At 39.8% G+C, this 15,534-nt stretch overlaps 1 protein-coding gene across 6 annotated transcripts in view; it reads left to right on the forward strand.

Moving 5' to 3' along the window:
• The window catches only part of topbp1 (DNA topoisomerase II binding protein 1), a 117,848-nt gene extending 103,256 nt beyond the window's left edge, over positions 1-14,592 (forward strand). For all 6 annotated transcript variants that reach the window (XM_072283718.1, XM_072283721.1, XM_072283720.1 and 3 more), the window contains 5 exons: positions 3,035-3,198; positions 5,064-5,204; positions 7,764-7,856; positions 8,935-9,096; positions 14,193-14,592. In XM_072283718.1, the coding sequence (XP_072139819.1) occupies positions 3,035-3,198; positions 5,064-5,204; positions 7,764-7,856; positions 8,935-9,096; positions 14,193-14,306 (674 nt within the window). In that variant the 3' untranslated portion in view covers positions 14,307-14,592. The remainder of the gene's footprint in view (positions 1-3,034; positions 3,199-5,063; positions 5,205-7,763; positions 7,857-8,934; positions 9,097-14,192) is intronic.
• The last annotated feature ends 942 nt before the right edge of the window (positions 14,593-15,534 follow it).

The following is a 15,534-nucleotide window of genomic DNA, read 5'->3' on the forward strand; positions in this document are numbered from 1 at the left end:
TTCTCAAGTTCATCTGTCTGCAGCCTCACTTCTTCTTGCTGAAATCCCTATAATAGTGCCGACCTTTATCCTGTTGTGATTTGCTTTCCCTCTTTCCTCTTTAACCCTTCAGCTACCATTGACAACTCCATTCCACTTTCCTTCCATGCCCCTTTTCTGCAGTCTAATTTTGCATCCGATTTTGACATTGTATATTCCAGTTTAGTTACAACATGGGAGCATACACATGCAGTGGCATAGTGGTTAGCATAGCACTATTGCAGTGCCAGAGATCTTCATTCGAGGTTCAGTTCCCACTGCTGTCTGTAAGGAATTTGTATGTTTTCCCCGTGACCGCGCAGGTTTCCTTCAGGTGCCCCAATTTCCCCTCACGTTCGAAAGACTTGCAGGTTAGTGTTAGTGATTTGTGGGCATGCTTTGTTGGCGCTGGAAGTGCGGTGACAATTGCAAGCTTCCCAGCACAATTCCTGCTGATTTGATTTGATACAAGTGATGCATTTCACTGTATATTTTAATGTATGTATGACAAATAAAGCTAATCTTTATTTTTGAGGGATTCCAAATCTTCATTCTCCATTCAATCTTTTAGCACTCACATATTGCGATGCTATGTAACATTGAAGCAGCATTCAGGCAGATGCAAATGATCACAATAAGATTTAATATCACTGACTTACTGATGTGAAAATTGTCAAATATGTAAAAATACAATTAAAAGACATAAAAATTAATATAAATTACGATATAGTACAGGAAAAGGAATAATTAATTAGTAGAGTTCACTTGTTCATCGACTGCTCCGAAACCTGATGGCTGAGGGGAGAATAGAAGATCAAGTTATTACATAAATGGTGAAATATTGCAGTATGCTGTTGTGCAGAGGGCCTGGAGTACTGTTGCATGATCCACAAAATGTTGGTTTGCAAGTGTAACGGGTTATCAAGAAGGCAAATGGAATATTGACCTTCATTGCTAGCAGGGAGTTTATGCTGCAGCCGTACAGGGTACTGGTGAGACCACATGTGGAGTACGGTTCTGATCTCCTCAAGGTTTCAGGGAGAAGGTGGAGATGAGAACGAAATGTCAGAGTAGTGAATCTGTGGAACTCTCTGTCCGAGGAAGCAGTAGAGGCTGCCTCATTAAATAGTGTATTTAAGACCGATAGATTTTTGCATAATATGGGAATTAAAGATTATGGGGAAAAGGCTGATGCTCCACTGTCATATGATGAGGGTACTGTCTTTATTAGAGGGCTTTATCTTCTAGGTAGATTTAAAGGATTCAATAGTATTATTTAGATGTGGAGCAGAGAAGTTCTGGCTCATGCCCTGGCCAATGTTAATCTCTAAACCAAGCACATCATTTTCACATTGTTGTTTTGTGGGAGCTTGCTGTGCGCAAATTGGTTGCCTTATATTCAGTATTGCACTAGTGGCACATCTACTAAAGAGCTCCATTAATGAATAATTAAAGGATTAAGCAGAACTAGGGGAAATATTGCACTATCAAACTTTAAAGTAAAAGTTGTCATCTATTTATTCAGGTTTAAGTCTGAAGTAACATTTTATAAAGATGCTAAATGGAATGCAGTGAAGGTTTAATGGAATGTTTCCAGGGATGAGGGATTTCAGCTATAGTTTTGGACTGGAGCAGCTGGGCTGGTTCTTATGAAACGAGGAAGGTTACAAGGATACGGGACAAATGGGACTAGCTTAGACTGGCATATTGTTCAGCATGGATAAGTTGGGCTGATGAATCTGTGTCCATGTTGCATTATTCTATGATTCTAAGGAAAGAGTAGAAGTTTGGTGCAGGTGCACAAGATGCAGCTGGCTAGGGTGGGGTAAAGAGAAAGAGCCTGTTCCATTAAGGACCAGGAGAGGCAGAATCAAAGTGATGGACAAAAGCCACACTGGAGATGTGAAATAGAGTCTTCCTATGCAGTGGTTACAGCCTGAAACTAACTACTGAAAGATTCACAGAAATAGTTAACGGGCCTTTTAATGGGGAATTGGGTGGCACGTGATTGAAGATGATTTACAGGGAAAGCAATAGGTTCCCAGGCTAGTTCGAAAAGAGCCAAATGTAATCTCAAGACCAAAAGGCCCCCATTGCTGTAACAATTCAATGACTTTACTTTGTGTCAATTCTATAAGTAAACGTTGGAGGCTCTGTAAACTGATGATATATGGAAAAGAGTGCATGCCAACCAAATTATTCATTAAAGGAGATATCAAGATAATATATGTTATTAACTAACATTCTTGTAAATCTTTGGTAATGGTAAATCCAATTCATACTGAATCTTCTAAAATCACAATACTTTGGGTGCTCAGTACTACAGAGAATCTACATCACAGACACATCTGTCCTCACCATTCGTAGTAGTTACAGAGGTCGCTACTTCAAGAAGGCAGCTTCTATCATCAAAGATCCCCACTGTCCTAGCCGTAACACCTTTTGACAGGTACCATCGAGCAAGAAATACAGAAATCTGAGGTGTCACACCCCCAGCTTTATAATAGCTACTTCCCTGCAATATTCAGTTCTTGAGCCAACTGGCAAACCTTAATCACTGTAATTTAGCAATACTGTGATTACTTTGCACTGATTAACTTTCTTTGTTCTAATTGTGTTCTTTCTGGTAAAGGTTTTGTATGGTTTACGTTTAACTTGTGTTTTTCTTGTGAATGCTGCTTATTTGATACAATGTGAGTATAATGCTACTGCAAGCAATTTTCTCATTGACCTGTGTATGGATGTACTCATGCATACGACAATAAGCACAACTTTGGCTGAAAGTATGACATAAAACAGGGAATGGTGGCAATACTCAATAGACTAGGCAGCATCTGTGGAGAGAGAAAGAGAGCTAACTTTTTAGGCCATTGACCTTTAATCAGATAACATTATGCTTATGCACATTTAAGCATACTGGGTTACTGTGGCATAAAATGAACCTATCAATCACTAACAGTGAATAAGTCTTCAAATGCAATGACTCAAGGAAGGTGTGGATTTTACTTGTTTTTAGGTGCAGTGGTACTTGACAGACAGTGTTTTGATCCATCCTGTACACACATCATTGTCGGACAGCCGTTGCGCAATGAAAAATATTTGGCTTCTATGGCAGCTGGGAAATGGGTTCTTCATCGATCCTATTTAGAGGCATGCAGAACTGCTGGCAGATTTATCCAGGTTATGTATCCATCTCAAGCATTTGTCTCATTCAGATAATAAACTTATTTTTGAGGCTTTTACTTCTAATTCTTTTGTACATGCCACTAATTAAAGTTATACTGAAGATGTATGAAAGGGATTACAGTTCCAAGATGTACTTTGCCCTAACACTGAGACACCTTTCCTGTTAATGTTCTGCTTCTGTGTACAGCTTGCAACAGTACTAGCATTCTGTTGATAGATCAGATCATAACTACAGTAGGTAGACCTTATGTTTAATGTTTGCTTTTGATTTGGAGAGAATTTTGTTCGACGTTTTTTTATTTAATTGTTGATATAGTTATTTTTTTATTTTGGATACTTGTATTGATATTTTAAAGCGTTCATATTTTTATATCTAAGATTTTTTGAACTTTGGAATGTAACCTTTGGAACTAATGAAAAACAGCCTTTTAATTTATGTGTTTCCACTTGATGTTCCTTCATAGATCGAGGCATGTATGTCAGGGGTCCCCAACCTTCTTTGCACCGCGGACCGGTTTAATATTGACAATATTCTTGCGGACCCGGGGGGGTGGGGGTGTGGCGGTGTGGTGGGGTGTTAATCACGACCGGTATATAGGTGATAAGTCACTTATAAGTCACTTATAAGTGGCTAATACACTCAATTTCATTTCTAAAGGGATTTATCTAACGAATTTAATATTAAATACACAGCGCATATTTTCCTCGCACGAATATAGTGATAAGTCAATTATAACAGTGGTCTCAAAACTCCGGGCCGTGGACCAATACATTGCCGAGAAGAATGCAGCGGTACAGCGGTGGCCGGAATGCACACAGCACATCTTTAAGAAACAAGCCGAAATAAACAAGCTAATTGATTAGTTGCTGCCCGGCACATAAATGTTGGCACAAATCAGAGGCGACACAATCGGCAATACTTCGCGGCCTGGAGGTTGGGGACCACTGAATTATAAGTCACTTATAAGTCAATAGCATCATAACATTTTAAGTAATGTTTGGATATTAAACACACAGCGCATATTTTCCTTGTATGAACATATAAAATCATTGCAACACACCAATATTGCAGATTCAGTGGGAGCCCTGGGCTTGTTTTCCTGCAACAAGACGGTCCTATCGAGGGGTGATGGGAGACAGTGATCTCGAAGGGGGTTCCTTATGTCCAGTCTATTCCGCAAATTAGTTTTCATTGCATTCATTGCAGAAAACTCCGCTTTGCAGCGATATGATGTTGGAAATGGAAGCAACGTTTTCAGTGCTTTTGTGGCTATCTCAGGATATTCAGCCTTGACTGAATGCCGGCAGAGATGTTATGTCAAACATACCTTTCAGCCCATCATCATATGCAAGCTCAAGGAGTTGATCTCCTCCCCTCGCTGACATGGATGATTCACTGGGGACATTCACAAATGGGTCACGGACCCATTCCTTTGCACGTCTTGGATCATTTGCGTTTTGGGTCACTGATGACATCGCGTGTGTTAAAAGTTCAACAGTGGGTGTGACGGAATGAGGAAAGGTGCAGCTGACTCATATCGTTTCATATCGCCAAATCATATCGTCTCCTCGCGGCCCAGTAGCACATGCTTTGCGGCCCAGTGGTTGGGGACCACTGGTATATGTAACAGAAAAATTAAATGTAATGTACTCTGTCTTCATTCATATCAAGAGATTCTTTTGCTAATTAATTATCTTTCCTTGATCTTATTGTGAGTTCTAAATTACATTAACTTGTAAGACTCTAAAAGTCCAAAAAAGAAAACAGAAAATGTTCTAAATATTAAGCACGTCAGGTGGTATCAGTGGAGAGACAATCAGATGTTTCAGTGCAGCTCATGATTCCTTATTTTTTTCAGGAAGAAAACTATGAATGGGGCAGTAGTTTCATCCTTGATGTGCTTCCTGGAATTAGTCTACAGCAGAAAAAACTTGCAGTAGCTGCTATGCGATGGAGAAAGAAACTGGAAGTGCTAAGACAAAAGAATGATAGTGCTGAGGTACTGTAATCATAAATTGTCCTCACTTTTTCAGTTTTATGGATCTCTCACCTGGACTTCCTGGGCCATTAAATACAGGAAACTCCATTGAGCAGTCATCAGGTGTATGGACAACATTGCCTTGGCAAGTAGACAGCCGAATATTGGATATTCCAGACACACAGCAGAGACTGGGTATCAACAAGGAATGTCATTTTTTGTGCGATGAGGATGTTTATGAAATTTCCCTTTTGAATGTTTGTTTTATTGTTGTCAAACCAGACTATTTGAATGAATTGAATTGACTTTATTTCTTACATCCTTCACATACATGAGTAAAAATCTTTACATTACATCTCCATCTAAATGTGCAATATGCAATCGTAGTAATTTATAATACTTTATAATAAATAGAACAGTTAATGTAACATAGAAGTACACTCAAATCAGCGTAAGTTCATCAATCTGATGGCCTGGTGGAAGAAGCTGTCCTTTAGTCTGTTGGTCCTGGCTTTCATGCTGTGGAACTGTTTCCCGGATGGTAGCAGCTGGAATAGATTGTGGTTGGGGTGACTCGGGTCCCCAGTGACCTTAAAAGATGAAATGGATTGCAGGTTTGAAAGCAAGAGTGAGACTTCACATGTTTACTACCATGCCTCGGAAGGTGAAGAGTTAGCATACATTGAGGCATGATGTCCAATCACTGCCTCAAAAACAACTGAAATGAGAGCCAGTCTGTTTATCCTTACATAAAATACCGTTGTTACGTACCCCGTGACAGGTTAAAGAACCAGGAGAAATGGAACACACCTTTAGTCCGGTATTGCTTTTAACTAATGCTATTTTTATTAGTAACTATGCAATACAATAATATAAAACCAGGTAACTCAAACAGGTTAGCAATGATTATTTATGTGTATTTAAGTGTGGAAATAATAGAGCCAAGCTTCTTCGAGCTTAGGAGATAACTAGATACAGTCTTAGAATGGTAGGTAAGATAGTTCAGTTCAATGCTCAGGTTAATTAATGTGGGATGTTTGTAATCCAAAAGCGAATGTTCTGAGAAGGCAATTATGTCGAGGTTCCACAGATTCCAAGACAGCAATACAAAATAACAATAGTAGTAGGTTTTATCTCCGAAGTTGTTCCACTCCACACACAAAGTATCAGCGACAGTGATCTTCAACGAATATCCTTTCAATACAAGTGGTACCACACCCGAATTCAGCTACGGGACATCTCAAAGTGGTGGCCACAGGATACTCCAACAGAATCCACATATAGATTATCACCAACAGTAGCTTATCTCTAAGGGGACCCTCTTCAAGGGAACCACCACCCAGTCAAGGGTCGACATACCGGTAGATTCCACAAGGTTACCCCAAACACACAACGTGATAGCCACTTATCTACAAACGTAGTTCCACGACAGACGAAATAACTCCAACAGTGATTTGCCACAGAGGTGCCTTTCTTCAGTGAACTACCACACCCAGACAAAGGGTAAACACACACGTGGTGTTCACACAGATTTTTCCCTCACCAGAGATCCCACTCCTGTGGATTAACTACGTGACAGTCACACCTTTGTATTCGAATGGAACTCAAACTCACCATTACGGGCTACTTAGAGAGAAAATCGAAACAGTGACCTCTTTGTCACTAGGTTTCTTCTGTTTCAAACCTTTCTCTCCCTTCTCCTTCCTGCAAACTTGTTCTAGTTGTAGAAAACTTGTGAGAGTCATTTATCAATACTCAGAATCAATCTCAACTCACCCTTTTTGGATACTGAAAGTTTAAACCAGCCACCGACTCACTGGTGTCTTCCATTGACTGAAGCCATCTTGACTCTAACTGTGTGTGTCTGTAACTGTTCTTGTAAAAAGTAAACAAGCTGCAGAGAAACCATAACGTCAATTGTCCATCAAATAACACTGCCCTCAGTCACCATGATGACTCGCGAGCTGCTGGTTGCTCTCTCTCCGAATCAGTTGCACCCTCTCTCTCTTTTTAAACATACAGTCCATAAGGGATAATTCAGGATATCGTCACACTGTATACACTTTTGCACTTTTAGTATCATCTCTGCAAAAACGATATAGAGGCACTGGAGAAGGTGCTCCCAAGAATGATGGGAAAGAGAATGAGGTTGTTTTCCTTCAAAGCTGCTTATTTTCCTTTCTGCTTGTGTAGAAGAGAGGAAGTAAAACCATCATTATAAGATGGTCAGAAAGTTACACACATCAAAGTTGCTGGTGTTGCTTGAATTTCCAGCATCTGCAGAATTCCTCGTGTTTGGTCAGAAAGTTACCAGGAAGCCTAGAGATTTCGATAGAATCTCCTCTGCCGCCCGTAGAGTGGGGAGAATGTGAAACTTGCTCTCATGGGGAATTTTGGAAGGAGCCAGTATTGATATGTTTATGGGGAAAGGAGTGGAGAGTCCTGTTGATACAATTGAAAGTGGAAAGACAGAGGAGGCACAAGTAGAGCACAGATACTGGAGTGGTGGGTTTAACCAAGTGACCTGTTTCTGCAATGTATATCTTTTGTGATCTCATATAACTTGACTTATCTCTGCAGATTGGTGCATTCAGTGGCTGGAAAGTTATTTTAAATTTTGATCACACCAAGGAGGCAGGTTTCAGGAGGCTTTTGCTTTCTGGTGGAGCCAAGGTCAGTTACTTTACACAAATTATGATTCCAAATGTCTTGCATTGCCTGTGTGTACATTATCTCTAGGGATTTCAGTAGCTTGCATTCTACACTTTCCATGGTAATTATAATCAGCTGCAAGTCTTGAGCAAGCAAAAATAAGCACAATAGTTGCACTTAAAATATCTAACCATTGCTGAAGCTAATTTGCTACTTGGTTAGCTCCAGGAATGAAGAACAAATTAAAACACAAAGCCAAGCAATTTATAAAGCTTTCATCCTCCAAAAGAAGTAGAAGACAAAATAATAATCGATCAGATTCTAATCACAATATCATTTGGGGAAGCATTCTTCCTTTAGAAGCGCTGAACATTTTATGATAGAATTGTTAACCTTTGTTTATAAAATCATTTAACTGGTCATAAATGTTTTTGATGTAACTTTTTGGCTTTTGGCTCAAGTGCTTTCAACACAAACTCAGCTTATTGCACCTCTACCAAAAATTGACCCCCCTGCCCAAATCACATTCCGACTAAAGTCCTGTGAACACACTAGATCCTTTTTCAACTGCTAAAAACTTAAACATGTGTCAAAGCTGTATGAAATGGCCAACACATCAAGCAGAGTCTGTGGAAAGAAGTAAACTAATTTAATATTAGAAATGGATAACCTGCAGGAAAATCGTCTGATTCTGATAAGAGCTGAAAGTATGATGCCTGAAATTATTGAACTTGATGTTGATTGATTGTGGCAAGAATAAAAAATAGGATTAGTGTCAGACTGGAGGAAGGCATGGTCTCTGGACTAAATGGCTTAGGTTCTGTGCTCTATAGCTGCATTCTCAGCCGAACACCCATCTAGAATTTAGTGTGTCAGATTTTCAGTTAGATTTTTTTTTGATTTTTGAAGTGTGATACCAGGAGGATCAGGAGGAACAAAGGTGGTCAGCCCTGCCGCACTAGGTTCCTTCCCAACTATTCATCACCCAATTCTGTCTTTTTGTAAAACAGACAAAATACACTGCCATGAACTCCGTTTCAAGGATGCAGCAATAGTCTTAGTTTGGCTGTCTGCTATAAATGTTAACTGTTTATTTCAGGTCCTTCCGAGTCATTTGTTACCTGAATACAAAGACGCCACTCATCTCTTTGCTGACTTCAGCAAACTTAAAGCAGAAGACCTGAGAGTGGACTTGGCTGAGGCCATGGAACATAATGTATTGTGTCTCAAACCAGAATACATTGCAGACTATCTCATACAGGTTTGTCCCATATTCTTAATCTGCATAAAAATGGGGTGTGGCATAGGCTGCAAATTTTGTAAACGTTTAAACCAAAACTTTTGAAAAGTCTTTCTTTCTCTTTATCTTGCCACTGATCTATTTTTTTGAATATTTAAATACAAGAAGAATCACTTAACACACAAGGAAGAGATAGACATGAAGATAGTTAAGGCCTTTATGTGGAGGGTGTAATACTGCAAGAGGCACGGCGAACGTTCTTTAAAGCCAATGCAATGTGATAATGACCAGATAATCTGTTGAGTAAGGCAAAGTCACCAAAGAGAACATTCATTTTTTTTTAATAGTGCTAAAGAACTATTACCATCCTTGGTTTAACATCTAATCCAGGAGAAAACATCCACAGAAATGCATCATTCCCATGCTGGAGCATCAGTTAGGATATTGTACACACGTCACAGAATTGATATTGAACCCACTGCATACTGACTTGGAAGGGAGAGTGCTACCAGCTGAGCAGTAGGGAGTATTCTAATTGGTTGTATCATGGCCTGGTATGGAAATGCCAATGCCCGGAAACAGAAAAGGGTGTAGAAAATAGTGGATATAGCCCAGTCCCTCAAAGGCAAAGCCCTCCCCACTATTGAACTTTCATTGAAAGGAACGATGACTGTTAAGACCGTGAGAAGGTGGTGCAAGGGCAATGTCCAGGAAATGGAAGAGATGCAGGTGAGGGCAGCGTCAATGATGGTAGAAGAGATATTGTATGTCAAATAAACTCTTCTCGTGCTTCCAGGCAGGCACAAGTATCGATTACACCCAATGTTTTGATGATAAACTCTTGCCATCTTCATCAGGGATGATGCCTGGGTATGTCTAGTCAAGTGGTATTTATACTCGCCAAGGAGTTACAAGCCTTCGCTGACTGTAATGATTCAAGAAGCTTCTATGAAGCAATCAGGGTTGTGTATGGTCCATCAGATCAAGGCACCTCACAACTCCTGAGCAAGGACAGTACATCCATCTTCACTGAGAAGTCAGAGCACATGAAAAGATGGCAAGAATACTTCCACAAACTGCTGAACAGACCAGAAACCATCACCAATGAAGCACTGGGCAGAGTACACCCTTGACCCATACTGTTTGAGCTAGATGCTCCCCCTACTCTTCACAAGGTCGTCAAAGCCATCAAACAGATAAAACCCAACAAAGTACCAGGGCTTGATGGTATCACGACCCAGATCTACCAGTATGGTGGTCACACACTGACATCATGCCTGCGCCAGCTGTTCATAAAGTTGTGGGGAGCTGCAGAACTACCACAAGATTTCAAAGAGGCATCAATCGTGACCATCTACAAGAACAAGGGAGACAAGAGAGACTGCAACAATTACCATGGCATCTCTCCTCTGTCAGTTGCAGGAAAATGCCTTGCGAAGATCATCCTGAGACGCTTGGTGTCCAACATCAGTGACAACATCCTTCCAGAAAGCCAGTGTAGTTTTCGAACAGGCCGTAGTACAGTGGACATGATCTTTTCACTGAGGCAGCTCCAAGGGAAATGTGTTGAGCAGCAGAGAAATCTCTATGTCACATTTGTTGATCTAACCAAAGCGTTTGACACTGTTGGTAGAGATGGCATGTGGAAGCTTCTACCAAAATTCGGTTGCCCCCCATGCCCAACCAACATCATCCATAAGTTCCACGGAGGCATGGAAGGCCGCATCAACGTGTGTGGTGAGTTGTCAGATCCATTTTCCATCAGCAACGGTGTAAAACAGGGTTATGTTCTGGCTCCTACTCTGTTTGGACTATCCTTCACTGCAGTTCTTCAGGATGCCACATCAGACCTGAAGTCAGGGATCTTCCTCCAAATGAGGGCTGATGGCAGGCTCCTCAGTCTCACAAGACTGAGAGCAAAATCAAAAGTCAGGGACATTGTGGCGCATGAGCTACAGTTTGCTGATGACTGTGCACTGGTTGCCCACTCTCTCGAAGACTTACAGGAGATCACCAGTCACTTTGCCAGTGCAGCCAAAAGCTTCAGACTGACGATCAGCCTGAAAACGATGGAAGTTTTGTACCAATCGGCTCCTGGCTCAAGCTACGGAGATCCAACTGTCCTCATTGATGATACTCGTCTCAATGCTGTCTGGATGTAGAGATTGAGTCAAGATCCAAATCCATTTCTTACTCAGAGCGAGACCTTTGTCTTTGTTAAAATTCTGTATTTATGTATGTTTTATACTCCAGCATTTTATATGAGTTGAGCCCTTTTACGCTGGAGCACTGCCAGGAGAAAGCCACATCTATCATCAAAGATCTCCACCATCCAGGCCGTGCCATCTTGCTACTATCATTGGATAAGAGGTCCATAAGCCTCAAGTCCCACAGCACCAGGTTCAGGAACAGTTATTATGCTATAACCATCAGGCTCCTGAACCAGCGTAGATAATTTCATTCACCGCTACTCTGAACTGATTCTATGATCTACAGACTTTCAATGACCCTTTATAATTGATGTTCTCTAATATATTTTATTTGCAGTTTGTCTTTTGCACATTGCTGTTTGTCAGTTTAAGTATGGTTCTTCATAAAATTCTATTCTACTCTTTCCTTAAAAATGCCTGCAAAAAATGAGTCTCGAGTGTACTAACATACACTTGCAAGAAAATGTTTATGACTACTTTGCAATTACCTGCATTAATTACTCATAGATGGAAGATCAGACCACATCCTAAGTCACAATAAAAGACAAACACAATCTGCCTAAGCTAATAACACACAAACATTTTGTACTATTTCTCATCAATACTGTGTACGCCATTTAAACAATCACAGTCTAGGTTAAAAAAACTGTGAACCTCTGGGTAATGCCTTCTACAAAAGCTATTTGAGGTGTTCTAATCAATGAGATGAGATTGGGTTGCAAAAGTGCCCTGCCTTATAAAAAAGGCACACCAACTCAGGTCACTGACAGAGCCTGCTCTTCTCAAGAAAGATCTGTTTACGTGCACCATGCCTCAATCAAAACAACTTTCAGAGGACCTTAGAAGAAGAATTGTAGAGATGCATGAAGCTGGAAAAAGCTGCAAAAGCATTTCAAAAGACCTGACTGTAAGAGAAATTGTCTACAAATGTACTGTTGCTACTCTCCATAGGAGTGGCGTCCTGCAGAGATCACACCAAAAGCACAGCGTGCAATGCTGAAGGAGGCAAAAAAGAACTCAAGGGTAACAGCAAAGACCTGCAGGAATCTCTAGAATTTGCTAAAGTCTCTGTTCATGTGTCCAATATAAGAAAAGCACTGAACAAGAATGGTGTTCATGGAGGAAGCTACTGCTCTCCGAGGGGAAAAAAACATTACCGCATGTCTCAAGTTTGCAAAAGACCACCGGATGTTCCATAATGCTTCTGGGACAATGTTCTGTGGACAGATGAGACAAAAGTTGAACTTTTTTGCAGAAGTATGCACTGCTATGTTTGGAGGAAAGAGGACACTGCCCACCAACACCAAAACCTCAGCCCAACTGTATACCCTGCTGGAAGGAGCATCATGGTTCAAGGCTATTTTGCTGCCTCAGGGCCTGGACAGCTTTCAATCATTGAGGGAACAATTAATTCAAAATTATATCAGACATTTTACAGGAGAATGTCGAGTAGCAGCCTGTCATCTGAAGCTTAATGGAAGTTGAATGATCTGAAACACAAGTAAATCAACAACAATGTTTTAAAAAGAAGAAAATTCATGTTTTGGAATGGCCAAGTCAGAGCCCAGACCTTAATCCAATTGAGATGATGTGGCATGATCTGAAGAGTTCATGCAAGGTATCCCAGAAATATTAATGAACTGAAACAATTTTTTATGGAGGAATGGTCTAAAATTCATTCTTGCCATTGTGCAAGTCTGATCAGCAGCTACATGAAAATTTGATGGAGGTTATTGCTGCTAAAGGAGGCTCTGCCAGTTATTAAATACAAGGGTTCACATACTTTTTCCATCCTGGACTGTGAATGATTAAACAATGTGTTCAATAAAGGCATGAAAACTACAATTGCTTGTGTGTAATTAATTTAGACAGATTGTGTTTGTCTATTATTGTGACTTAGATGAAGATCAAACAACATTTTACAAGTAATTAATGCAGGTAATTGCAAAGGGTTCACAAACTTTTTTCCTTGCAGCTGTACATGGATATACTTTGTGTGTATTAGTTTAGACAGATTGTGTTTGTCTATTATTGTGACTTAGATGAAGAGCAGACCACATTTTATGAGTAATTAATGCAGAAAAACAGATAATTGCAAAGCGTTCACAAACTTTATCTTGCAACTGTATACGTACTTTGATATTTTACTTTGAACTTTGTATTTTTGAGACCCTTCATTTGGACATCAACGTACTCCAACAAATGCTGCCTGACCCATTGAGTTCCTCCAGCAATTTGCTTAACCCTTAACTTAAACCTTTTAAGTTTAGGTCATTTTGGCAAAGTTGTTCTACACTCTTAACTTCACCAGACTGTGATTCCAGATTCAATGTGTCTTATTTCTATTCTCCAAAGTTTCTTTAGAATTCTGATATTCAGTAATGTTTTAATGTTCTTTTTGGGTTCTGGCCTGATCTGGTACACTTTTGCTATATACTGTGTTCTCAATCATTTCTTGAAATCATACAAAGTGAATCAAATGAGCTTGGAACTGGGATCTGACCAGTGGGTTTAAAATTTTTTCTTGTAAGCTGGGTCTATGCTTTGATAGTGAGGTGGGAGTTGCAGCTGGTTATGTGAATTATTTGTGATACAAGGCAAAAACAAAGAAAATGATTCGGCCTTTAGAGCTTGGTTTTGACAGGAGTTTACACAAGATCACAGCTCTAATACTACATCTCTTTTATTCTGAGTCACAGTTACTGTTATCTGAGGCATATACGCTAATTAATTGAAACTATAAATTATTTATTTCATGATTTAATCAGCCTGCATGTAAATAGTAATAACTGAAGATTGACAGTCTTGACAGATGAAAAAAAAAACAGTCATGTTTGAGGGTAGTTGTTGGGAGCTATCACTAACGTTCAAGATAAGTCAGTTGTATATTTGTCCTCTTCTTTCCAGGAGCGCCCCCCTCTAATAGAGAATTACTACCTTACCGATGGGACAGGCAGTGAAGCTCGGAAACGGAAGCTGTCTGACGACCACATTGATCCAAAAAGGAGTAGAAAAACGTGAATGACTATTCCCCCTTACTGATAAACTTTACAGATATTGCACAGCCGAGCCACAATTGCATCTGAGACCAGGTGAATGTTCCTGACAGTGGCTAATTGGCATGGAATGGATTTCCGCCATCAGGCACCTTAATTCCAGCTGCTAATGGGGTAAATGTTGGAAAATTAAAAGCAATACTCTGAAATATTCTTCCTAAAATTTACTGCCAAGGCCACCTGATATTTGCTGCACAAATGAATATTCAATTACATTTTTGTTTGTATTTTAAATATATTTGCCTAGAAAATCTTGGTTGCTGACTGAATTATCTTTTAATGTCTCTCTCTTCTTGTCTTTACTTTCTGGAGAGACCATTCCTTCCTGAATCACAGCCTAGTTAACTGATGGGGTGATAAAATGCTAAAGAGCCAAAAATCATCTAAGTGAAAAGTAAATTTGATAAATGTTGAATAATTTATATTTCCTTTTTATTAGTTTCCATAATTGTTAATAATTTATGTGGGTTCATCTGTACAAAACAGTAACAGCTGTGTGGAAAACCCAGTGGCGGAAAAAAAGTTATCCATAACAAAAAGTGTCCTAAATACATCCAGCTCTTTTATTGTAGCAACAATTATACATCCAAGGCTTTTAAGTTGCCATTTGCTATTGCCTCATGTCTTAACAAGATTACATGAAACGTTCAACGCCAACATTGATTACTATAGGCTCTTGGGTAGTTTAAGCAGCTGCTTCATGGACAAATCTCTGGATGCTTTCAAAAAAGAGATGGATAGAGCTCTTAAAGGTAGCGGAATCAAAGGTTATGGGGATAAGGCAGGAACTGGATACTGATAGTGGATGATCAGCCATGATCACAGTGAATGGTGGTGCTGGCTTGAAGGGCTGAATGGCCTACTCCTGCACCTATTGTCTATTGTCTATTATAAACTGTTTATACTCATATCAAAATACATTCCGCAGCTGGGGTGTCAGATGATACACACTGTGGTCATCTAACGGAAAAGTGTAGTGAACAGAGGCTGATTCTCCAAAAGTAGTTTTGAATATAGTTTTGAGAGAATTGAAAATGTAGTTCTAATTCTGAACATAATTATTTCCAAGTAGATGTAAACTTACTTTTGAGTAATCTGATGTCAGAAATGACCAAGATAGGCAGAAGGCTACAAGATTAATAAAGTTTTAAGGACCTGTGAATTATCTACTTGTGTAAAGGGGAAATTATATG

The sequence above is a fragment of the Mobula birostris genome, chromosome 19 (genome assembly GCF_030028105.1).
Source record: "Mobula birostris isolate sMobBir1 chromosome 19, sMobBir1.hap1, whole genome shotgun sequence".
In the NCBI taxonomy this organism is placed as follows: domain Eukaryota; kingdom Metazoa; phylum Chordata; class Chondrichthyes; order Myliobatiformes; family Myliobatidae; genus Mobula; species Mobula birostris.